The sequence below is a fragment of the Ostrea edulis genome, chromosome 3 (genome assembly GCF_947568905.1).
Source record: "Ostrea edulis chromosome 3, xbOstEdul1.1, whole genome shotgun sequence".
NCBI classification, from domain to species: Eukaryota; Metazoa; Mollusca; class Bivalvia; order Ostreida; family Ostreidae; genus Ostrea; species Ostrea edulis.
In genome coordinates, this window is record NC_079166.1 from 11386739 (window position 1) to 11414015 (window position 27277).

The 27277-nt window shown below is 35.1% G+C and overlaps 1 protein-coding gene and 2 long non-coding RNA genes across 7 annotated transcripts in view; 2 read left to right on the forward strand and 1 right to left on the reverse strand.

The window, feature by feature from the left end:
- The window catches only part of LOC125677412 (sestrin-1-like), a 44664-nt gene that overhangs the window by 14697 nt on the left and 2690 nt on the right, over positions 1 to 27277 (forward strand). For 2 of the 5 annotated variants that reach the window (XM_048915464.2, XM_056160027.1), the window contains exons 3-10: positions 8207 to 8281; positions 22377 to 22406; positions 24831 to 25001; positions 25209 to 25391; positions 25546 to 25749; positions 25901 to 26033; positions 26362 to 26599; positions 26869 to 27094. In XM_048915464.2, the coding sequence (XP_048771421.1) occupies positions 8207 to 8281; positions 22377 to 22406; positions 24831 to 25001; positions 25209 to 25391; positions 25546 to 25749; positions 25901 to 26033; positions 26362 to 26599; positions 26869 to 27094 (1260 nt within the window). Of the gene's footprint in view, positions 1 to 8206; positions 8282 to 13357; positions 21619 to 21694; positions 22029 to 22376; positions 22407 to 22809; positions 23184 to 24830; positions 25002 to 25208; positions 25392 to 25545; positions 25750 to 25900; positions 26034 to 26361; positions 26600 to 26868; positions 27095 to 27277 lie in introns of those variants that run through there. The other 3 variants (XM_048915465.2, XM_048915467.2, XM_048915466.2) reach the window with 3 other exon arrangements.
- Positions 1923 to 3276, reverse strand: LOC125682975 (uncharacterized). Its single transcript, XR_007372749.2, has 2 exons — positions 3067 to 3276; positions 1923 to 2433 (listed from the first exon to the last, which is right to left on the reverse strand). It is a non-coding gene; the product is annotated as an uncharacterized LOC125682975 (long non-coding RNA).
- Positions 3342 to 5732, forward strand: LOC125682980 (uncharacterized). Its single transcript, XR_007372753.2, has 2 exons — positions 3342 to 3589; positions 3794 to 5732. It is a non-coding gene; the product is annotated as an uncharacterized LOC125682980 (long non-coding RNA).

Consider the following 27277-nt stretch of genomic DNA (forward strand, 5'->3'; position numbering starts at 1 on the left):
CAAATCTCACACTGGTTTTCTTAAACAATTTCTTTTAGTCATCCTTTCCTGTTATTAGCTTTGAATTCCCATATACCCCCTTCCTTCCTCCAATCTCCTGATTGTCTTAATACCCACCCCTCCAATCTCCTGATTGTCTTAATACCCACCCCCCTCCAATCTCCTGATTGTCTTAATACTCCACCCTACCCCCTCCATTAATACTCTCTCCTCCAATCTCCTGATTGTCTTGATACCCCCCTCCCCCCCCCCCCCCCCCCCCATCTCCTGATTGTCTTAATACCCACCCCTCCAATCTCCTGATTGTTTTAATACCCACCCCCCTCCAATCTCCTGATTGTCTTAATACTCCACCCTACCCCCTCCATTAATACTCTCTCCTCCAATCTCCTAATTGTCTTAATACCCCCCCCCCCCACCCCCCCCAATCTCCTGATTGTCTTAATACTCCACCCTACCCCCCTCCATTAATACTTTCCTCCTCCAATCTCCTGATTGTCTTAATACCCCCTCCAATCTCCTGATTGTCTTAATACCACCCCACCCCCCAATCTCCTGATTGTCTTAATACCCCCCCCCCCCACCCCACCCCACCCAATCTCCTGATTGTCTTAATACTCCACCCCACCCCCCTCCATTAATACTCTCTCCTCCAATCTCCTGATTGTCTTAATACCCCCACCCCCCCAAATCTCCTGATTGTCTTAATACTCCACCCTACCCCCCTCCATTAATACTCTCCTCCTCCTCTGTAAGCTCAGGGTATGTACCAGAGGATACTACTTCTAACACAGTAGATTAAACTTGTTTAATCTTGTGTCCAGTGATAAGATTTTGATTGAAGTAGACCATCTTTTGGCAGGTTTTGTGTTGGTACTGTTAGAACCGCTGGCCCACACACACACACTTAATTAGCACTCAATATAGGTGATTCCGTGCATCTTCCCTTGGTGCTGTTTTTTGCAGGATTGTGACCAATATTCATTCCTTACCAGCTGACCACAGGTCATGGAGGACCGAGCTGTCAGTCAGATCTATCATTCTGTCAGTCTTTTACAGAGTTAGAGACACAATGGAGTTTTCATTTACAGAATTGCAGACCTGAGTTATGCGCCTTGAATAGGGCAGAAAGTAAATTTATCAACACCTTTTGTCATATCATGTTATCATATAATTATTTATCCATACACTATAAATAATTCAATTATGTCATCTTGGGAGGGGGGGGGGGGGGTCTGCAGCAAAATAAACAATGTCGAAAATGATGCACGATCTGAGTGTGTTGCTTATTTTGATACAGAATTATAGCTGTTAAATGTTGATTGGGTCACTGTAGATCAGATGTGGGTGTCGAGAGACATGTAAAAGTGACAGGCACCAGCATCAGGGGTTAAAGGTCACAGAAACTGCCAACCATTGCACTTTTGGTGTAACAAACCTTCAGACACTGTACAGTAGATCTGCAATTCATGGATTCTTTTGTCATTGCAATTCATGGATTCTTTTGTCATTAACCCTCATGAAAATATTTTGCTGAAAATTTGCTGAAAGATATCTGAAACAAATCTGAAACGTTGCTTACTGAAATTTTTCTTGCTGAATCAATGCTGAACATGTTTCAGCATATATGCTGAAACACCTTGAGCATTGCTGAAACATTTCTTAATTACTGAAACATTGCTTACTGAAATGTTTCTTGCTGAATCAATGCTGAACATGTTTCAGTACATATGCTGAAACACCTTGAGGATTGCTGAAACATTTCTTAATTACTGAAACATTCAGACAAGTTGCTGAGACAGTCTGAAACATCAATTAAAATTGCTGAGTTCCATCTGAAACATTCAAATTGCTGAAACTGTCTGAAACTCTGCAATATTGCGACAACTTATCATGCTGAGAAAAGACAAATTCCTTGGAAATAAATTATTTAAACTATAATCATAATATATGACATGACAATGAAATCAAACCATCATGGACATTATATAATACAAAACAAATTAACTATGCCCATGTTTGTGTCTGTGTATACACTTTAACACTTCATCAAAAATATTAGTCTCGATCATGGTCATCACAGGCATCTATACTGTAGCAATTCTGTTGTAACAGTTTTTGGTACTTTTTGGAGTTGATCATTATTTAAGTCCATTTACTAAACAAGATATAGTTCCAATCATGGTCATCACAGGCAGATCTATTAGATTAATCTGCAACTATAATTCTGTTGCAACAGATTTTGGCACTCTACAGTGTGTTAATTCACAAATTTTCTGTTGTTGAACATGTTGAAAGGAAGTTTCCTTAAAAAATAAAACTCAGCACAAGCCACTCCCTCCAGAATGTACAGTTCCGACTCCTTCCTCTTCCCAATTTATAAAGAGTCAGCCTGCTTATTATCTACTAAGAAGTTCTCCTAAGAATGACTTACTGAAAAAATATAATAACAATATATGAATATATTAATTAGAGGCTCCATAACAATACAATCACACAGTCCTACATTTCAAGCAAATTCTTGAGTATCTATTGCTGTATTACTCATGCTGTATATTTGATTTATAATCGTAATTCAGGTCTAATGACGTAATATTTCAATGTATGAATTCAAGAGCATTTTGTGTCATAGATGTACTTAAACTGCTTTACCATAGTATATTTTTGCAATTGGAATCAAATACAAAACTGCATTAAGCATTTTCTGAATTTTTCAACCTACGAGACGTTGTGAAAGTATGGAAGAATGGCACTAGCAAGAGATTGCGAAATTGTGTTGAGAAAATTCGGGTCGTCGTAACTTTGTCGTTTTACAATTACAACGTGTGTAATCCCTACTTGTTATAACTGTGGGCAGTGAAATTCATTTGTGCATTTAGCTTGAAATCTTTACACACTGTTACATAAGAAAACATGGGTGTCCTAGGCCTAACAAAAATCGAAAAATCGGCGACTTTCATTAGACAGTCACCTCTACTTCAAAATTGAAACCAAGTGCCATTTATTTATATGACTGTCATTTTCAATCATAATTTAAGCCTATATTATTTTGGTTTTGAAACTTACATGTTAAGTAAGGCAGAATCTTCTCACTGCACTGCCCCTCCGGCCTCCATCTTCTGTGTTTTCTTCCGATGTTGACGGAAGTTGTCAATCAATTACAAAGTATTAAAAAAATCGATAAAAAAAATTTATAGGAGAAATATTGGAATATATCCTTTATTTTAAGAGCTATAATACTTTTGACAATATTTTTTTTAAATATTTGTAAACTGGTTCCCCGCTGATCGATGCTACCTACATGTACGAAATAGGCGAGGTCGATAAGGGTACCAGTTTAATATTCATCGCAGACGGAAGTATTGCATGCGGGAAAAAATTCGTTTGATGAACAGCCATGTCTTGAAATCATAACGCCATCGTTGTATGAGTGGGTGAAGATGAATTTAATGCGATTCCACTCTCCTGTATAAAGGATCCAAGAAAAGATTTTAGTAAATACCTTGAGGGAGAATGCATAAGCATGAAAACCTCCAGATCTTGGTTTCCCTGGCCTGAATCTTCGACGCCATTTTGTTAGCAGTTCGAGGTATGAATTTTTGTGTTAATGTTAACCTAATAGTCCTATTAAGTGCCTGTACTATGTAAAAATTAGAACTTTCGATCACATAAATTTGAAGCATTCCATGTTGAATTAATTAAGATCATGAATTTATATGAACTTCGATCATTATTTATAAGATTAAACACATTGTTAAGTTTACAATGTACATGTATGCTAGTATAATTTCAGATGGATTCAAGCAAATTAAGAAGTGGATTATCCTAAAAATTCGTTGGATACAGACAAGGCCTATAGATCTATATGACAATCAGAATGATTACCTCATAGTGGACTATAAGGCCTACAACATGCAACAGCTAGCTATTTCTAATCAGAGAGGTGGGAAGACCCGGTAGGATGTAATACCAAGTAAACAGTAAATGGAAATTTAAATTATAAAAAAGGTAGTGCCTGAAAAAGACAATTTAAGACTTGATATTTTGAATGAAAAATAAAAATTGAAATATATTTGTCTCGATTATTTTTTAAAGTATATTGCAGGATGAAAAGCTAGCATATCCTTGCTGAATAAGTGCTGTAACATTGCTGAATAGGTGGGGTATTATTGCTGAAACGGCACTGAATATTTGCTGAAACGGCACTGAATAATTGCTGAAACAGTACTTAATATTTGCTGAAACAGCACTGAATAATTGCTGAATAATTGCTGAAACAGTACTTAATATTTGCTGAAACAGTGCTGAATAATTGCTGAAACGGCACTGAATAATTGCTGAATATTTCTGAAACCTTGCTTACTTATTATAAGTTTGAAAACTGTATGAAACATTGCTGAAATTTTGGCTGAAACATCACTCGCAATTGGCTGAAACACCAAGTCTGAAACATGCCTGGAATGTTCCAATTACAGGCATGTTTCAGACTTTTGTTTTAGACTTGATTCAGATAGACAATTCTGGAATGTTTCAGGAAAATTTCAGAAATGTTTCAGGAAAATTTCAGACTAAAATTTTCATGAGGGAAGTTAGCTGTCTGTTTTTCATGTCATGAAAAAATCATTTTTGGATCCAGATCTCTAGATTCCTGTGTATATATAAGAATTTTTTTGAAATAAGGATTGAATCTTCCATAATATTGCCTTCTTTTTTTTTATTTTAGGTAAATATAGGTACAGGCTTAAAATTTAGTCTTACCAAGGCCATGTTGCATAATGTTTCTTTCACACTTTTCAAGGTTTTTACAAAAATAGAATTTTATCATAACAATCTCAAGTACACCAATTGAGTCCAGTGTACCGTGAATAGCACCATGTAGCACTAAATGAAAAATGTCACAGTGGTTTTCAGTCCCACTATTGTACGTCACAGAACATTAATAGCATTTACTGAAATGTACTTCTTACAAAGGTACCCTCACTAACTCCCTAACTGTATGAAAACTGATTGTTCAAGGTTATTTAAAAATTTGTTGCAAAAGCAAATGACATTTTGAGGGGATGGAGGTTTTCAAAAAGTAGGGTTTTTTTTTTTTTTTCGAAGTGTCCATTTAGTTGTGGACAAGTTGCTTTTTTAAATGATGCTTGTATTATGTACTAGTGTGAATCTTGAGTTTTGATTTTATAAATTGATGTTTTATCTCGGAAAGGTTTCCGGTATTTCTTTCTCTATCGTCAATTTCTCCCAGTTTCTGTCTATTTGGGATTGAAGAAAACATTTATATGAATATTAGGTGTTATCTAAAAACAATAAATCTTTCTTAAAACTTGAAAAAAAATATGCTCAATCTTTTATATTTAGAATGCAGATGCTTAGAATGTACACAGAGGTTATAGAGATAATCTCCACGCCAACAATAAACTATATTCACAAGTGAGTCATCTTAAAGAAGTAAAAGTGTCGTGATTTGTTATCTCGCTGAAGGATGCATATCAAGAGCTGGGCCAATTTATACAATTTCCCATTTACTAAGAAAATGTTCAGCTTTTGTCGTGATGTTTAGCTCACCTGGACGTAACAAATGTCCAGAGAGCTATTTCCATGACCCCAGCGTGGGCAGTAACAGCATCACAATTTAAGGGGAAAACTTTTAATTTATACCTTGGCTATATCTTTTGCACCAAGGGAAATAGGGCTTTGATATATTACATATATAGGTTCCCCATACGACCTGGCCTTTCATTTGGTACCAACACTTTTGACAGACTTTGGATTAGCTTTGACTTACTTTTCAATTATTTTAACCTTGCATGGCTATATGGCTATATTTTCTGACCCATTAGGAAGATAGAGTAATTATAGATTTACATTGTCTTCTGACAACTCTTGTTTAAAATTTTTATAAAGTAAAGACTAAATTAATTATTCGTACTTTCACAATAGCAGTGAATATCATGAAGCAATGCAGAAGGGAAGTTTATACATTTATATATATAGTGAAGAAGTGCATCACGAACTTCCTCGCTGAGTGTGCGTGGAGTGCTTGTAATGATTTTTTTTAATAGGAAATTGCGATATTCCTCTAACATAATGATTAAGAATCATTTTGAATAAAACACTATTTGTTATCTGATTATAATTTTATTGATATAATATAGATGCTTTATATTTTCAATGACAAATTCAGAAAATTTCTAAAGGGGAAGGGGTTGTGCATCATACAAACAGGTCATTTGGTTATGCACGCACAATGTTTTCAAGGTCATAGATGATTAGAGAAAGAAGCACAATGTTTTCTAGATGAAAGGTTGAGGGTCAAACTTACATGGGTAATTTTTTACAGGCACAAAACAAGATTGAAATAATACTATTAATATTATAATAATAATCAGTGCACATATTCAGCCTTCATAGAATGGTTCTGTGTGTCTGTCTGTTTATCTCCCTAAGCTTCTTGTAGTCAGGATAAGAGTATAGCCTTAAAGGCTAAGACAATGAAACTAAATAGTACACCTAGCTGTCTCAAGGTCAAAGGTCAAGGTTATACTTTCATAAGTAATCAAGGAGGAACAGCAGTACTGATATAGGTTATTGGGATCATCATACTTGTAATTATGTCTTCCATGCTGTTGGTGCCAATTAAAGTATGGATTTAGATGTTTCTCAAGTTCTTGAGTAATTTTTTTTCCAATTTCACCTTAGAACTAACATTTTATTTTATCGAAAGAACAAACGATGACTAGAGTTGTTTTCTCTGAATGTTAAATTTTTTACAGTGACTGTACTGCTGCGTTTTTGATATATTGGGCAGACATATAAATATATTGCAGCATGAGCATTGCTCGTGTTGTCGGAGATATATCCATTAAAGGGGGTGGGGTGCGACCCTTGTGATCCCTATTTAAAAGTAAATACATGGAGTATATCCGAATTTTTTAGCAATAGAATAATTTTAATTTAGTGGTTTCTTTTAAAAAACTTTATTTTTGAAATATACCTGACCATGCATTGTGCATGGCTATGCATTTTTAAAGAAAATATGACAAATTTTACAGACTATCTACATATCAAAACATGGTGGAATTTTAATCATAATGTACCCCTTATTTAATTTTCATGTCAGAAGAGTGAAATACACATCAATTATGATTTCATAGAAAACTTGAAATTCCAAATAAATGAACCCTACATGAACTAAAATTAGCTCTTAATAGTCAACAGATAATTAATGTGAACTGAATTTCATCAAGTGCTTAGATTAACGATACTAGAGGAGATTTGACCTGGTTATATCAATAAGAGAAAACCTGACTGTTAACCTTTATGTAGTCAACTTTCTGTACGCGCTTGGCTCCAAGCAAAATGTTAGTGTCAATGTAAAAAGATGTAATTCACATCAATATATCAAGATTTTGTGAGGAGAAAGGACCTCCCACCAAGCTGTCAAATCAGCTGATCTAGACCAGGCCATCTTTTCTGTCCTATAGCTTTATATCTTTTGTTCTTTTTAAAATGTATGTGTGTATTAGACGTGTATTGAACTGTTATTGAAGGTATTTGTTACTGCAGCGTGTTTAGATTAACATGAAATTAATTAGACTAGTAATTTATACTGATTATTTAATATTTACAAAGAAGTATTTGAAGTTTGTAGCTTTAAATCAATTTATAAATGTTAAACAATTTAAAATGCATTGAAAATTGAAGCAAAACTAGTTAGATTACTTGGCTATAGAATTAATGTACTTGATAAATATTTCTTTAATACGAACAGTTGTGACAAACTCGTCATTATTAGGAGATTTGTCATCATTAAGTGCACAGGTAACTCTCAGGTAGAATATAGAAGATGAGATCAGCTGATTTCCCCGGCCATTCGAAATCAGCTGATAGATCAACAGCTGATTCATGCTCCAAAAATAGGCAAAAAGAAAGTAATCACCATTTTGACACTTGAAAGGATTATGATTTAGCTATCTGAAAATGTAAAACTGGTTGTAATGTTTGAGAGCAATCATAGTCAAGACCAAAGCATAACCTCTTAAAAACCAGATTGTCAGTATACATGTTAATATTAACTGAAGATTCATTGATAAATTTCAGCGTAACACCTGGTATAAAATGATTCATGGGTGTAATGTATGACACTATCTTACACAAAGTTTGATATTTTGAGGATTGATTTTTTTCTATGTACCTTTTGCAGGAAAATTGCAGTGGTATAAAGATACCTCGAAGAATTTGCGGCAAAGGACCCACAAGTTTTATACCAGAGTCTGAGGTAATGGACACAGCATAATCTAAAAATAATCCTGGTACATGTTATATGTATATACTGATCAATTCAAGACAACTTATCACCGGTGTTAGACTGACATAGCTCTGTTTGATGATACAGTTGTGTGACATCATCGCTCTGTTTGATGATAACGGTTATATGACAGAAATGATCACTCTGTTTGGTGATACAGTTCTTGCCTTTATTTGTACTTTGTTTTTGGACATGTAAACATGCATAGAACTGGGGAGGGGGGGGGGGACCATTTGGAGATATAGTCCTGATACATTGTACTGGGGGGAGGGGGTGTATTTTGAAGAGAAATAAACAGGTGCATGTATACTAATGGCCTGGCTTGGTTACCTTTCTGTGATGGCTACAAGGCTTTGGAGATCACAATCTCTGGCTTTTAAACGATCAGGTGAGATGTTTCAAAGCAGTATACCTTGAACTGGTGAATTACATTGCCAAAAGGTCTTGGGTCTATTTTGAGCCAAAAATCAATTCAAGTCCTATTATCTGAAAAGTACATTGTCAGAGCGGAGTCCATATACAAAGATTTTTTTGACATACTGGGAATAGTGCCAGAAGGCTGTATAATGCCACATTATGCACACTCAATTACTCGAGTACAGACTGTATAGTGAAGATCAAGGAATTTAATTTTTTTTTTTTTTAGGAGTTAGTGTTACCTGATCTGTATGTCAGTGGAAAACTTGCAGTATAAGCAGTTATTAAGAGTTGTATCCTAAAATGGTTTAGGGGACAATGTACCTTAGATTAAGGAGATGGGGTAATAAAATGATTTAATGTCCTTGCTCTCCATTCAGGCATATCCAATGAATGAGATGTCGTAGATTTGTCTTCCAGACCGGCCTTGACCAGAAGGTGACTTGTGGCTCAGCTCTTTGTTTCTGGTGCGGTTCTGGTACAGCATGGAGCGCCTGCTCACTCAGATGATCCATGAACCCACATATATATGTGTATTGCACCTGATCCTTAATTGTTCTTTGGGAGAAGCTTGGGTTACAGGGCCAGTCCATTACTGTTGGACAAAGTGATTTAGAGCTCCTGTTGAATGTGGACCTCTGCTGCCAGTGGTTTTTTGTCTGTGTTTTTTGTCAGCGTAAATTGACAACTAATGTTTCAGACGGAAAAAACATTGTCAATGTCTGATTTTCCCCCCCATTTATTAGAAGTGTTTATAAATTATGCTAACTTTCTGACATGTCTGTAAAGCCTTTAGTAAATGAATTCATTTGACCCTTAATGATATTAGAAATGTGTCTCTTGACAACTCATAAATCTCTAGATTAGGACTAAGATGTTCAGACAGGGTTTCTGTCATATGGCCGCTTACACTGTTTTTTCTTGGTTTTTGTTTTCTTTAATTTTTTTTAGATGGTGTGGATTGCTATGTACATGCAATGCATAGACGGGGTCATTGTTGTTGGTTGGGGTTTTTTTTTTGGGGGGGGGTCCAAAATTCCCTTCCATTCTTTGTTTATGACTTAACTCAGCTAAGCTATACGTTTAAGTGAGCTGATCACATGCTGTCCGGCGTACGTCTGTCCGTAAACTTTACTCATTTTCAACTTCAGAACCACAGGCCCTGACTTGACTTGCCTGACTTATTCGTGTTCGTTCTGTGAGGAGCATAGGGCCACAACCACACCTCTCCAATGTACTCTGTTTTGGGCTGCATTTTCCAGCTGGGCCCCAGTAAAACCTGCCTCTCTGGCCTCTGCTTATATGGTTCTTCTCCAGGTTTGCCTGGGTCGCCCAACTTTCCTCTTCCCCTATGGGTTCCATTCAAGATCCTGCCTTGTAATATTGTCTGGTGGTTTACGCAGTGTATGGCCGATCCATCCCCATTTTCTCTTCCTTATGTCTATATTGATGGGATTCTGATTAGTTCTCTCCCATAGACTGTTGTTTGATATGGTGTCAGGCTATCTGATGTTAAGGATACGGCAGATACATCTATTGATGGAAGACTGGAGTTTGTTGTTAATAGTTGTTGTTACCTTCCAGGTCTCGGATTACATTTGTGTTGAAAATTCTGATCTTGTTGTTGATGGAAAATGCTTTGGAGTTCCTTATTTGTCTCAGGGTATTGAACATGTGTCTTGCCTTGTTGATTCTGCTTTTTACATCGTCATCTGCACCCCCATCCTCGAGATAGGTGAATCTGTCATTTTCTCCATTTAACTGGATTGATAATTCCAGTTTGTTGTTAATACTTCTCATTACCATCTCATTAGAGTTATCGCGCTTTGATGACTCTTGTGCGTCATTGGTAAGAAAATGCACAAGTCTCGCGAGTAAGTGCGAGATTACTGGGACATAAACGAAACGTTCATAGCACCCCCCCCTTTTTTTAAGTTAAAGTACATTGTGTATCTTTAAATAGAATAGCCATTGGTCAAACTGCATTTTTTAAATATTCTAATACTAGTTTATCAAGGATGTTACATGGTTTTTTTTAACTCTACTACACCTAATTTAAAAATTCCAAAAAACGATGTTCTCTGTCCTAAGTCAATCAATATTTTGTAATTTTCAAAATAGCTTAGATGTAGTTTGGAAACGCATTTGTTGTGTTAATTAGTGTTATAAACGTCTTAAAAATGCAGTTTGGCAAATATATAACTTATTCTAAAATATTTAAAAATGAGAGAGAGAGAGAGGGGGGGGGTGTACATGAACGATTACAAAGTCCATGCCCATATGAACCTGTCCAAATTGTATGATAAAATGGAATGTCTTCATAGTCTGACAGAATAATTCTAATAACATATGAATCCCATTAATTACAAGAAAAGTTATTGTGTCGGATGTGCATTTTGGTTTTTCCCTTCACAGTTCTTCTTGCGATTGATGCTTTATATCAGTGAGATTTGGCAGATCCTTCACATAGTTTAATAAGTTCGTCTGTTTTCTTGTAAGAATACTCAATTCCTAAATTTGCCTTTAGAATTTTAATCAGTGTCGTGGTTTGCAGTCGGTTATAATATGTATTCGATACCATAATTTATATCACGTATGCCTAAGTAATGTTTACGTATGTTGTCCCGGTAGCACGACTTTACGCGCCTTTAATTTGAAGAGTTCCACTAATGGAAATGGTAAGTATTCTCATCCTTTCTATCTTCTTGGTGTTTATTTTGAGGCCAGTCGTTTGAGCTTCCGATGCCAATCGTGTCGATTTCTTCGATTTCTTCGGTGCGTGTTGTTGTTTGTGGGAGAGCAGGTCAATGTCATCTGCAAAATCCAGGTCCTCGGGCTGTTTCGTGAGGGTCCTCAGATTCCGGTCTTCCCTTTGTTGTTTCCTGCATGATCCAGTCTATAACTATCAGTAATATGGTTGTTTCCTGCATGATCCAGTCTATAACTATCAGTAATATGATTGTTTCCTGCATGATCCAGTCTATAACTATCAGTAATATGATTGTTTCCTGCATGATCCAGTCTATAACTATCAGTAATATGGTTGTTTCCTGCATGATCCAGTCTATAACTATCAGTAATATGATTGTTTCCTGCATGATCCAGTCTATAACTATCAGTATATGGTTGTTTCCTGCATGATCCAGTCTATAACTATCAGTAATATGATTGTTTCCTGCATGATCCAGTCTATAACTATCAGTAATATGATTGTTTCCTGCATGATCCAGTCTATAACTATCAGTATATGGTCGTTTCCTGCATGATCCAGTCTATAACTATCAGTAATATGATTGTTTCCTGCATGATTCAGTCTATAACTATCAGTAATATGATTGTTTCCTGCATGATCCAGTCTATAACTATCAGTAATATGGTTGTTTTCTGCATGATCCAGTCTATAACTATCAGTAATATGGTTGTTTTCTGCATGATCCAGTCTATAACTATCAGTAATATGATTGTTTCCTGCATGATTCAGTCTATAACTATCAGTATATGGTTGTTTCCTGCATGATCCAGTCTATAACTATCAGTAATATGATTGTTTCCTGCATGATCCAGTCTATAACTATCAGTAATATGATTGTTTCCTGCATGATCCAGTCTATAACTATCAGTAATATGATTGTTTCCTGCATGATCCAGTCTATAACTATCAGTAATATGGTTGTTTTCTGCATGATCCAGTCTATAACTATCAGTAATATGATTGTTTCCTGCATGATTCAGTCTATAACTATCAGTATATGGTTGTTTCCTGCATGATCCAGTCTATAACTATCAGTAATATGATTGTTTCCTGCATGATCCAGTCTATAACTATCAGTAATATGATTGTTTCCTGCATGATCCAGTCTATAACTATCAGTAATATGATTGTTTCCTGCATGATCCAGTCTATAACTATCAGTAATATGATTGTTTCCTGCATGATTCAGTCTATAACTATCAGTAATATGATTGTTTCCTGCATGATCCAGTCTATAACTATCAGTAATATGGTTGTTTTCTGCATGATCCAGTCTATAACTATCAGTAATATGATTGTTTCCTGCATGATTCAGTCTATAACTATCAGTATATGGTTGTTTCCTGCATGATCCAGTCTATAACTATCAGTAATATGATTGTTTCCTGCATGATCCAGTCTATAACTATCAGTAATATGATTGTTTCCTGCATGATCCAGTCTATAACTATCAGTAATATGATTGTTTACTGCATGATCCAGTCTATAACTATCAGTAATATGATTGTTTCCTGCATGATCCAGTCTATAACTATCAGTAATATGGTTGTTTTCTGCATGATCCAGTCTATAACTATCAGTTGGTGACAGAATGCAGTCTTGTCTAACCTCTGTTTAGAAACAGAGTCTGAGTTTCAACCAAACTTGCCATAAAGCATCCTTGGTAGAAGGTTGGTTGGTTGTATAATGTTGAACGTCTCTTTAGAGAATATTTCCTTAATGCCTTGATTAATATCAGGGGGATAAATATTTTAAAATCAGGGAAAAAAATAATTCTGGAACAGTAAGGCCATATTAGTCATATTGGTGTTGAAAAATTCCCATGTTGTGTGGATTCCAATTCAGTTAAGTTTTGACCCCATGAGGCTAGAGGGGGGGGGGTCATAATATAGGGGTCAAAATCTGTCATGTGATTAAAGAGGGTAAAGATCAAAAGTTCAGTAGGACCAATGTTACTCAGGTGAGCATTGTGGTCCATGGGCCTCTTGTTTGAATTAGCTAGTGATGACAACTGCAAAAATAATCATACTGTCTTGTACATGCAACGTGTTATTGGGTGTGTAAAATTAGCCTCTGAATTTGAATAGCACTCAAACACAATATACAATAATGTAAATAGGTATTGTCCGTGATACTCTTAAAGTATTTTGCCAACTCAGCAGATTGTATTTTATTGATTACAGCAAAGCAGATCAACCATCAGGCAATATCATCCCACTCAAGCATATAACAACTGTATTATTGCCTGTTTATAGGATTTAATGTTAGGCGGCTCTGCTATATTGGGAGTTTTATAGAGTCCTTTGTTGAATCTAGCAATTGTTCTTGTAGTAAATGTCCAAGCAGGTTGATATGTATACACTGTAACAAAGTAAATCATGTATACATGCAATATGATAGTTGTGATATTAAGGAGGAAAAATTTACCTTAGAAAGTATTCATCTGAAAAAAATTAAAACCCCTTCTGGACTGGAACCCCGGCGATATACAGATCAGCAGTCCACACATTAACCAACTGAGCTACCCAGCTAGGCAATCAAATTTAAACGGAGTGTAAAAGTATTGCTGATATTTGTATTTTCATTCATGTTTCAAAAGAAAGTCGGCCATTACAGTGACGATATACTACGTACACCTCCTTAAAAATGGTAAATAGTACAAGATGAGCTGATTTGCAGTGTGCATGAAGGTGATCATATCCACACCTCTGTGGCATGTAAACTTATTGATAACATCAAAGGTACACACAAGCATAAGGTGTCAGGTTTGCACCTGTTCCCCTGGTGAGAGGTGGAGGTGTGTGTATTGTCTGAAGGTTAGAGTCAGTTATATGAGCCCATGTCATTTTCCCTCATATCTTGTGGTCAGTGGAGCATGTTTATGTCGGTGAACACACCGAAATGACCAGTAAATATAAGTCAAATGACCAAGGTAAAAGTGCATGGTCATGAAAAACAAGTGCTATGATGCTCTGAAAGAGTTGACAGGTCTCTTCGAGAATGTTTGCAATAGGGTTGGTTTACATATCTAACTTGCAAAAGGGTCCGACCATCTTCAAAAACTTTGTCTAAAAGATGCAAGAATTATATATTAATGCAGATACTTTCAAAGATAATTTAAAGTTAACTGAAAGGGCATTTTAGATTTTAATTAACACTTTTTTTTTTTAAAATGATGTTTCCGTGATACACAATGTAGAAGGATAGCGCCTTACAGTTCTGTAAAACAAGATTGCATTTAGTTTCCTATATATGCCGAGAGGAGCCGATGGATGGGTAGAAAGAGGGGTTCATTTTGTCCAAATCTCTCGTGTCTGCACGCCTGATATCACCTGTGATATTTCCCGGATCATGACTTCTATAAACAGCCTGTACATATTCATGTCGTTCAAATGCCTTCAATTTGATACACATGGTTTTTTAAGTCTCGTTAAAAGCACTATTTAAGGGATGTCCATGTCAAATGTATATGTATCTGAGTAGAAATTGTGAACTCAGTTATTATTTTATCTCCTACTTCTGAGCTAAGCCTTGATTTGTACCAGTGCCATATTGTATATGTATCAAATCGGGGGAAAAATTGTTGGTCTCTTTAAATATGGACTCTTTTATATTTAAAAATAATTATTCTGTCGAATTTTGAATATAGATTGCGATAGATAACTGATTGGTGAAGAATATAATATATATCAGTGCACAAATGTAAAGGACACTCTATGTGTTGAAGGCATGTCCTAAAGGCACACTGAAAATAACCTGTTTGATTGATCTCTGCTAATTTGCATAATGTAAGTTGCAAAAGTAAACATGCATCAATTTTAATTTAGTTTTGCTCACACCCAATACAAAATTGGAGAGTGGTGCGTGTTTTTATATTTTACATGTTATATATGTATGCCGTACACATCTCAGTCCTGTACATTTAGAATTGTGGTATTTATATTGTCCCAGGTATATGTGTTGGCGAATATGTCATACTTCCCAGACACGGTGTCTCTCAAAATTACACTTTATGTCCTTCACGAATGTAGAGGCAATTTACAACCAGTTCCTTAGCTAGCCCTCTAAGCAGAGAGACAACCACTCTTGTCTGTGTCCCAGCCTCAAAGTATATAGGGAAGAAGATGTACTGCCAGGAGATCTGTAATTAGACACTTATAAGGAGCTTGGAGGAAAACATTGACATCATCAACTAATGCCTCCATTAAACGAGTGCTCTGATTGATTGTTTCTCTGTGCGTTTCGCTTGTTTCTGCGACTGACGAAATCCAATTTATGGATTAAGTATTTATATTATCCAACTCTGAACAAGGCTGATTTGATATTCTGTAATTAATAGATACCAGGGGATGCTCATTCTCATCACCATTAATTTCCTTAATTCCATAACACATGTTATTATGGGACGGTCTTATTGGCACTCGGTTACACGGGTCCTAAAATGACCATTACATCAGCTAATTCACATCCCCTGGCAAGACAATGAAATCCTTAAGGATGGAAACAATCTAGTAACACTTTTATTTACAGGATGGACAATGGTCACTCGGCAGGGTCTAAGGGAGGGCTATAATGTTCAGGGGGAGATAATGCTATTGGTTCCCTTTTCAGATCCTGTCTATGATACTGCACATGTAGGTAGATTGATAATGTTGTGTTGAAGGTGTGAATTCCTGCTAGGGGAGATAATTACGATTACAACACAGCTCAGCAGGGGGCGTGAACACTGGTGGTAGAGAAGACAATTAGGTCATTATGCCAGTGTCAGACATTCTTTACTGTTATGATAACTATAATTAGAGGAACAGAACATTTGACACATGAAAAGAAATGGTCACTATTTTCATCCTGCCATTCAATTTAATGCAAGAAATGTGATTTTAACACCAGGGCAGTCTGCAGAGTCAGCAATTTTTTGTATGGTCCTGAACATGTATGCATTGTTCATTAAAAAAATCAAAATACGACTATATATACAAAAATCACAAGAAAGTTGTACAAAAACAAATATACATATGCGTACAAACTCTTTAGCTTTTTCATTTCTACAAAAAGCAGTCCAACATTCATATGTTTATCAAAACAAATGTATTGTTTATGAACATTGATCATAAATTAGAACATCCTACTGAGGTTTTGTTCATCAGATAAGCTTCATATCTGTCCTGTGTAGCTGTCTATATCTGTATAACAGGCGTATATTGGGTATGATTCAGAAAATTGTGTTTTTGTGAATGGGCCCTGTACATTGTCCAAGACAGATATAGATACAAATAGCTACTGTTGACACAGAGGAAAACAAAGCATCTCTGTGCAAATGCTGACAAAGAAGCACGCATTCTCTCTCTGCTGCAAATATATGTAGTTCAATGTCATTGCTCTTTCTCTGGCAAAAAATTCAGTCAAGGCGCAGTTTCATCTTGCAAAGAGCTAAGTAAGATATGTTCTGCACGAGATACGACAAAAGTGTGCAGAGAAGGAGAAACTCATTCTGATTGTTCAACCTGATGTCAAACTTTGATTTTTGCCTAGCATTCAAATTTGCAGAATTTGAAACAGTGTGTAGCATATCACGTTAACGTTTACCGTACTTTGAACTCGTCCATTACAGAATTTAACCTTAAAGGGACATGTCCCTGTCAAGATTTTTTTTAAAAAGAGAAGTTTATCCTGAAGAAATTTTGTTTGTATTAAAGCTGACGTAAGGGGGAAAATCAGTAGAACGTTGGCCGAGACGTTGGCCAATGGGGTCAGACGTAAAAAGTACACAAAATGAAACAATGTTACACGATGGGGTAAAAAGTGATGGATGGCTATTGTTCGTGCACAGTTTGTGAAATTATTGGATTTTATGGTCCAGTGAAATTGTGTTGTAGTCATAGTACAATGAACTTTTTTTATCTGAAAAGAAGAACTTTCAGGCAACGAAATTAAGTTTTATAAAGATGATATTGGTTTGGAGGCTGTGTAATTTTTTATGAGATGACGTGTACACAAAACTAAACTAGAGGGCAATAGTCCACATCAGAATTCATTATTTTGCGAAGATTACGTAGCGCAGGTGTGCAATGGGCAGTGCCCAGCACACTCTGTGGTAGAACTATTAATTCCCAATATTTGCCATTAGTAATGGCAATCCAATGTCTTTTTGCATCTAAAAAGTAACTGACTTCAAGCTTGTCATTTTGACTGTGTTTGCAGAAATCAGTTTTTGTCCAATATGAGTATGAGCATTACTTACCAGGGTTTCTGTAATTAAGATAAAGGACATGAAAAGAAAACGCATTGTTTTCTTAGCTTAAGAAGCATTAAATCGAGGGTTTCATTGTCAGACCGGAATGTGTATTGAAGACATGGCCCATCCTTGGTATGTAATCACACTGCAGTGTTGTAAGATCCTAGCTGTAGACTGTTTAATGAAAACTGCCATCTTCTATGGACCAAGTGTCAAGTTGTAGCTCTGAGGAATCAATGAATGGTTGTCTAATATTAGATTGCAGTGCTGGTCATTCATTGATTTCTAACACCTTGCTCCATCTTTTCGATCTGTGTTCATTTTTCATTGTAAAGAAAATGAAGATTCCAATAGTTTCCTTTTTATACCGTGCCACTGCATTTTGACCATTAAATTTAATTTTAGACTTTAAGTCTTGCATTTTGGGAAAATTATGACTATCTGTAAAGACATGGGATTGCAGAATAATTATTACTGCCTGCAAAATCAGGGACAGTAAAATGAGGGTGTGATTGTGATGAAATATTCATTTGTAGGGAACTTACAGATAATTTTTTTTTTTTTTTTGGTTGATGTTTTGGTCTATCACCCTGGACAGGAAAATTGGAAATCAATATCCTTCAGTAAATAAATTTGTGTTTGTTTCCCCTTTATCTGCATCCCAGAAAAATGTCCAATCTCTTAAAAATTTTAATTGATATTTTCTCTCAAGAGGTGTGGGTGGGCTTTTTTTTTTCCCATTTGAAATAATACCTTTTCAGGAAACTAGTTTATTTGGATTCCGAAGTTTACTGTATATGCTTAAATGGTTACGTTACTCAATTGCCAATTGAAATAGTGTTCTTTTCGCACAAAAAATAAAATTATTTTTCTACCTGATACCCATAGATCAAATGATGCATCACAAGGGAGAACAAACAAGATTTTATGTACCAGTATAGGCCTATTAATTGAATTTAATTTTGAGGGTATAAAGTTTGAAGATTAAGAGGATTGCCATCAGGGGAAGCAACTCAGTAGCTTAAGACCAGACATCCAGACACAAAATAAGGCATATCCCACATAAACTTAGTCTTGCAAATCAAAGGATGCAGATGTGATAGAATCGTTTTAGATCCCTAAAAGCAATGCAATGTTCCTCACATTTTATTTGATAATATAGGATATTAAGTGTTAATTTTGGTTTGATACTAATTCTAGCCTAATTAGATTACCTGTAGTTTGATACCTGTATTTACTGGGGGGAAAACACAAATCTTTAGTTTGTTTTGGGTATATCTAGAAAATATTTGACAAGTAATTGATAAAGCAATTAATCTTTATGTGATTTTGGAAGGAATTAATGTATATATATGAAAATGTAACTGAAAAGGCCATTCATTTTTTAGAATTTCTTTGTGTTAAATTTAAAAAAAAAATTATATAAGATATCATAGATATTGTAATTTCAAAAGAATAAAAAAAAAAGTTACTTAAACTTCTTTGTATTTATATTTCATTTGGTGTTACAAACAGCAGTCATAATATTGAGATTCAGACTACAGCAAAGGATTATAGCGGTAATTCACTTATACAAATTAAAATTCCCAGTTCATTCTTTTCTCACCTGATTTAAAAATGTGTTTGAAATGAGAACAAACCAGTACTAATTTAAAATAGCTATACCCCCATTAATTAGTTTGTATGTTCTAAATGTTGACAATAAGTAATTAGATAAACAGCACAACAACCTATATAGCTGTCAATAGATCATTAATGAATCATGGGGTTCTGGGATACATTTTGGATGAACAAACACGCCATGCATGCATTCACATGTCTTGTGGGAAGGAATAGTAAGGTATCCTGCTTTATTGTGATAAAACATTTCATGAGAAGCAGAATCAGTGCAAATTGTAAATTTATTACAGAATTGTCTTAGATGAAGCTCTGTACTACATTTAATTAACACTATAATTATTAAGGAATGAATTTTGTTTTCTGTCTGAATAAATGAGATGGATTATTTTTGCACTGACATGTTTGTCAAAATTTCCTAAATCCACAACTTCTGGGAATAATTTTGTGGTGGTCAGCAGTTTGTTGTTAATACTGTGTGACTCAATGTTATGTAATGTTTGATTACACTAAGGATAGAGTGGGGATTATAGCATGGAGATGGTAACACATAAATGGACAAGTTGGCTATTGAAATTAGCTTGAAAAACATTGTACTTTAGACAAATTTAATGGCATACAACAATACCGCTCGGTGATGACTAACAAAGTACTTGCATGTTTCTATAACTTTTTTCATCATTTCATAGTTTATCAACAAATTCAAAATATTTATTTTATTGTAATTTATTTTATGGGGGGATATCTCTTTTAAAAAAAGAATATCATCCTACCCCCCAAAACCATTAAGAAATAGGTGGTTCCTTATTTATGAGGAGGGGGATCTCTTCTAAGGATTATAGTATCATCCTACCCCAAAATGCCAGTAAGAAATGCATGGGTCTTTACCTAATGGAAGCACCAAGATCTACACTCCTTTGTCAAAAATGAGTTCCCAAGGAAAAATTCCCTATATATTTCATATAAAACCATGTCTTGATTTCTAAAAATTCTCCTGAAATAGAAAGCACTCATTACTGAAATATTTGCAGTGTCAGATTGAATAATTCATTGGTCACCTGAATTGCTAAAATATGGTATTTCTAACACAAAGTTTATGATTGAAGAAAAAATTTACTTTTAAATTATATTACATAGTATAGGGTGGCCTGTGTAATATTTTGTTTGTGGTTGTTGGTTTTTTTTGTTTTGTTTTTTTTTTTTTTGGATGGTTTTCTTTTTAATACAGTAAATAAATACTTATATTGCTAAACTAAATGATGTTTATGTAAGCTTTTTTTAAAAAATCATAAGATTGTTTTAAGGAAACTTTTCTATGGAAACTTATATACTTGGGTTAACTACTACGGCGAAGAAAACGTGTGGATAAACATGTACACATGTAATCTTTGTCATTCGGTGAAGGTCATCTAACAACACACCTCCTTTTCAACCAATCAAATCCCAAGCTTTTCCGGCATCAACAAATTGAAGCATTTTCCAAAAAAAAAATTGCAGTGGCTGTGTTGGCATGTATATGATGTTTCCGAAAAAGCAAAACTTTGTGTTAACTTTGAAATATTGAACTGATTCTAAAGTATTCGGAAGCGATAAATTAAAATTGCATAACGGATTTTAAGATGGTCCCTCTTTGTCCGTGCATAACGACTTCCAATTTGTAAATATGCAAATCAGTATGTTCTCCTTCCCATTAATGTTTGAATTCGTTTCGTTTTCTTTTTTAGCAGTTGTATATATTTATATTCATATATAAACAAAAGCACAAGTTAAATATAAGCATCCATGCTGCATCTGATTTTATTTTTGCATTGAATGGAAAGTTTTGTTGACCTACGTCACATCTCAGTTACGCCGTTGTTGATTGGTTGAACTTTTGTAGGAAGGTCACCTGCATAAATTACCATAAATTGGGAATATCGCATGTTCTCGGCTGTTCAGAATGTTGTAATGTTATTCAGCGAATGTTGTGACAGGGGAAGGACTGACATTATAAGGATTCGTTATACATTGAGGAACCATGAATGATATAATTTATCATTAAACGATAATCAAACCCGCATCATTTCTTTAAAAGTTATTCTTGCTTGTATATTATTAAAATCAATGTGGGATTTTACAAGCTTGCAATCTTTGGATCTAAATAGTAACTGTGTGGTCGAACCCCCGTTCGAAACGGAATCTTTAATAGAAACATCCATGTGTAGAAAGTGTAATAAAAAGGCACCAGATCCCTGTAGAGGATGTCGTGAAACCTTTTCTCGCAACGGATCAAATGACAATGAAAAGGTATAGAACTTCAATGGTTCACTTATAAATGCATTTTATAATTAATTTTATTGTTTTCATTTTGTATTTTTCTAAAACGAATGTTATGTAATAGGCTTCTACTTGAAACCTGCTTAAAATTTTGTCTCTGAAAATATATAGTTCACCGAATTGCTGATCTTCGCATAATCATTTATCACTGAACACCATCTGAACCGCTGTAGGCGATATTTACTTTTGAGACGTTCCCCGTTACAGTCTCGTTTTAGAAAGGTCATAGTGTAAATTGCTCTGCTCAGCTGTTTGACAAAGACGGACGTCTTGTTTCAATTGGATGTTTGTCAGACATACAGTTTTTAAAAAAATTCTGCACATGTATTATGGTACGATCAGATTTCATAGCTTCAGGAAGTTATAAAGTCTACGATAGTGTAAGTTGATGTGTTCATGTACTTGAAGATTTAAATTAGTCATTATATATTATGCCGGTGCAATGACTGTCAGAGATTCTTTGTTTAGTTTTGATGATGGTGCATTTGTCGGAGACATTGATGAAATGAAATTTGAGATAAGGTGGAAAATTTGTTTCATGGGCTTGTGATGAAAAGTTAGGCCTTAAAAAGTTAACCTATTTTACCTTTAGATTGTGTGGTGAAAAGACTGTATATTCATTTTTATTTTTTTTTCAGTTTTCATAAAATCGAATTAGTGTACCTTATGGGGTTTTATTATAAAAATTGTTAATTGATTTATACAATGTGAGTTTTTATTTTCCACAGATCGTGCCAGTTTCAACTGCAGAAGACCAGGTAAATAAATTTACTTCCTGCAATTTTGTATTCTGAATGTCAGTACATGTATATTTTAGAATTACAAGTTCCTTGCACACTGCCATAACTAGCTCAAAACTTATATATGATACCGTTACCTTTGTTAGGTTACAAGCCCTTGAATCCCTTGGGCATACCATATATCCTCAATCCTAATGATATGCGGGATCCATAATGATCCCTGTATTTCTGTCACCTGTGCTTTATTGAGGCGTAGTGAAAAATTTTAATTTTTTTGCTAAAGAAATATTTCTTGAAAATTAAAATTTTGTGATTTTCACCTTGTCCGTTGTAGAAAAGCCTGACATGTAACTTTCTGTTTAGTCATGCATGAAAGAAAATATTCTTAACAGAATAATCCTATTCTATCAAATGCAAAGGGTTTTTAAACAAAGAACCCGGTCATTGCAGAATGAAGTCCATTCAGAACAGTTATTAACTCAGTTCATTCAAATATTTTCAAAGCACCTTGCCTGACTAAATCCTGTTTCAGGATATGTGCATAATTGATTTAAATGCCCTGCTGTTAAACGTGCTGATGCAATCCCACTCCAAGCTATAGTGTAATGATGCAACCCTCGTTTCTATATAGTAATTGAGTACTGGGTTAAGGCAACATTTCTCACTACTCAAACGATGAAGATAGGTGTAGGAGTTCTTGATAGGAAAAGTGGAGGGGAAATGGAGAGTGAACTAGTAGGACCTTGTGCGGACTATTTATCGCTGTTGGAATGTTTAAGGAAAGTACTGTCAGAGGTATGACTGATAAGCGTAGGATTTCTACCTTGTCCCTGGTATTTCACTTCTCGATGGTCAGGTGTTTCTAACAATGATAACATGTTCGAGATTATTATAGGTGTTTATAACAATGATAACATGTTGGAGATTATTATTTTTAATCTTGGTTGAGTACAAATAGTTATCAGGCTCTTGATTTGTATTACATGACTGCACATTTTTCTTGTCTTTGTAGTTTTAGTTAAACTTGTATTGTTCAAATCCAGTCTTATATTTGATTTTGGATGGGGTTTTTTTGGGGGGAGGGGAATTAAACTTTCTTGATAGCATTTCCCCCCAAAAATCAAATATTTAAATTTTCTATAAAGAAATTCTTAATGCAGAGCTCTATTATGATAATCAATATAAGTATTTATTTGGCTGTGTTTAAACTGGATTAGTTGTTTTGAGTCATTTACCTAGGAGGCAGATGGTATTACATCACAAAGATGAGGTATTTTTACATTGTCCACAAAGTGACCAGTGGGTATTATTGGTCATGTTAGGTAATAGAGTACTTCAGTAATAGTTAATTAGTTGCCCAGATGGCCATTGTCTAGAATATATATACTTAGTGCAAACTAAAAACTTAACAAAGGGTTGAAAGTCACAAAATCTATATAGGCTGTTTTTATTACTGTTTGATTTAACATGTATTTAAATGTTAGGGAAAATGGCATTCAAGAGATACCCTTGTCAGTTATTTTTGAATTACGTTTGAAGATTTAGATTAATGGTCATCAATGTAGAACTTTCTGTTTTATGCATATCATTTATTACCAATATTTATAAATAAATTTGGATGAATGAAATGATGAAGCATGATTTAATTCAGGGAGAGAAATATAAGCAGAAATATCATTTATTACCAATATTTATAAATAAATTTTGATGAATGAAATGAAGCATGATTTAATTCAGGGAGAGAAATATAAGCAGAAATATCATTTATTACCAATATTTATAAATAAATTTGGATGGATGAAATGATGAGGCATGATTTAATTCAGGGAGAGATATAAGCAGAAATGGTTTTCAATATGTAAGGGTGGTACATAGAATGCCTCCAGGAGACAAGAATCTGTTAATAGATGATCACTACTGCAGGGCATAAATATAGAATATTGGTGAAACTGTTCACTCTTCATTTAAAATCTGAAGGGGGGGATTTTTATAAAGGAGTGGTGGTCTAAACTTAATCTGACAGTCTCATACTGGTATCTCGCTGTGTAGGTGATCACCACAGATTATCTCAGCACTGAAAACAAGTTCAAACCTATATACATGGATTATGCAAGATTAAGTCCATCCTGATCTGTATGGTTTTGGCCTTTGAATCAACACATGAAAATGCTAAACAAGCTGTCCGGGCAGATGTTCGAAGACCTAGACATTTCAGATGATTACACATACATGTATCATTTGTGCAACAATTATTATTGAAGACCTAGACATAGACATTTCAAATTATTATACATACATACAATGTGTTACAATTATTATTGAAAACCTAGTAGACATTTACAATTATTATACCTACATGTATAAATTGTGCCACAATTATCTTCAGCCAGTAAATAGAAGATATATAGCTGTTTTTAACCTATTGAATTATTTTTTTTACAGACACAAATGCTGTTTGTCGATGCATTCTTACAAAACAATCGGCTGGATCACGTGACTCAATTAATGGGATACCACCCGAATTATTTGGAGATGTTCCTGAGAACCCAACAGTACCTTCTGAGGGGTGATGGACCTCTCCCATTCCACTACAGACACTATATAGCCATCATGGTATGTCAAACGGGGAAATGATGATCGAGAGATTTTGCAGAGAGAGAGAAAAAACAAACACTGCTCATTTAAGCTTAATTAATGAAATGAAGAATAAACACTCTGAACTTGCCAGAAAATCTTTAAATTAAACACTTAAAAATTTGAAATGTTCTCTTGAATGGATAAAATGATTTGATAATCGGATAACTGTATCTTTTACAACAGGCTGCAAGTCGACACCAATGTGCGTATCTCATCCACCTTCACGAGCAGGAATTCATCCTACAGGGAGGTGACCCAGAATGGCTTAAAGGCTCCTCCCACATCCCCACCAAATTACGGAAACTCGACGAAGTTAACAAAATACTTGCACACCGACCATGGCTTTTAAGCAAGACACACATAGAGGTAGAACAACATTTCTTAAATTCTGAAAATTTTAGAGATTCACAAGTCAATCTCATGCAATTAGGATTTGAAGGAATTGTATTTCATGATGGCATATATACATGTTATATTGGACTCTAGCAGCACTTTATTCTATTGCTTTGTTAACTTTCAGGGCTTGCGAAAGGAAGCATGGTCAATATCGGAGCTTGTACAAGCTGTTGTCATAATGGCGCATTTCCACGCCCTCTCTTCTTTTGTGTTTGGTTGTGGTATCAAGAACGAGCCAGATCACCATGGCGGTTTCACGTATAGGCCGTTGTCACCGACGGAAAACTCCAACGATTCCGATTATACAAGTGACAGTTCCTCCGATAATGTAAATATTGTTCTACAATCCCCCCTGAATTGTTGATATCTCTACTTTTTAAAATTATAGAATTTCATTCAAATTAAGCTAGAATTCTTTTAACTTGTATAAGGGGTTTAGTATTGAGTTGTATCTGATCTGTGTTTTTTCATTCTTACAGTTCTCAGAACCAGAGGTTGGAATAGAAATCCTTATGGAGAGGATGAAGAAACTGAAGGAAAGTAATGAGGAGGAACCTACGGAGGAAGAGAGGTTAAAGAGATTCGAGAAAGTCGAGACTCAGAGTGCTGAGTGTAAGTAATAAAATCGCCATTCATTTCGTTATGTAATCTAAGCAGACTGGCGGAGTTTTCCGTCAAAATTTTATTCTAATCAATAAATTACTTTCTACATATTAAAGCATAATATGATGACTTAAATTGTACGATGTACTGTATACCAACATTTATTCGCGACTGCTCTATTTCGCGATTTACCTGTGGTAAAATGGTTCATGGTGAGAAATATTTGCGATGATGAGGTTCTTGCAAAATATTCTCGCATGCGATTAAAAGTTGGTTTACAGGATCATGGAAAGCGTTCTCGTGCACTGCTGTAACAATTAGGTTTTTTTATTTTTAGTAACAAAACCCGGGAAAAAGCATCCCACAAAAGCTGAAATAGTGAAATACATACAGGATGAGGAATTTTGCTATATAGACTTTACGAAGCGTGGGTGCACGGAGGAAGCTCCAACCTTCAGGGCTAATGAATATTCTTGGGATGACCATGGTTTTTCAATAGCCAACAGACTGTATTCTGAAATCGGAAACCTGCTGGATGAGAAATTTTCTATGGCATATAACCTTACATATTACACGTAAGTATATACATCAAACTTCATTAATTTTAAAGACCTCTACAATTTCATTGTGAAGATTACCAAGATCAGGACCTAGTGTCACAAAAGTTTTTCAAGTTGAACTGACAGTTAACACTATATATAATTTTGAAAAAGGTAATGTAAAGGTCAATGGCAATTTATCTGTTAGTAAAATCAACAAACTTTTGCACAACTTAGCCCTGTGCATTAAAAAAAGTTTAAACGATATTTCCAATTTATGATATGAGAGTACATTTTTATTACAGGATGGGCGAGGTCATAGATGTTGATACTTCGGCATTCCGGAGGGCCATATGGTACTATATCCATTGTCTGTACGGCATAATGCACGATGATTATGATTATGGCCAGGTAAATCAGCTCTTGGAACGTAATCTGAAGGCATACATCAAGACTGTAACATGCTACCCAGAGAGACTAGCCAAAAAAGACTACGACAATGTGATGAAGGAGTTCAAACACTCAGAGAAGGTACATAGACTTCAGTATACAAATTCTTTGCTCTATGTAAATCACATCAGAAATAATGTCTTCAGTAACTGAATGAATCGCTTCAAACAGTTTAAGGGTTGATATAGATCAGGCAGATAGATGTGAATCTGTGAAGGAATATGTTGTCCTTTTACCAGTGGTATATGGGTCTCCCCTGTAGGT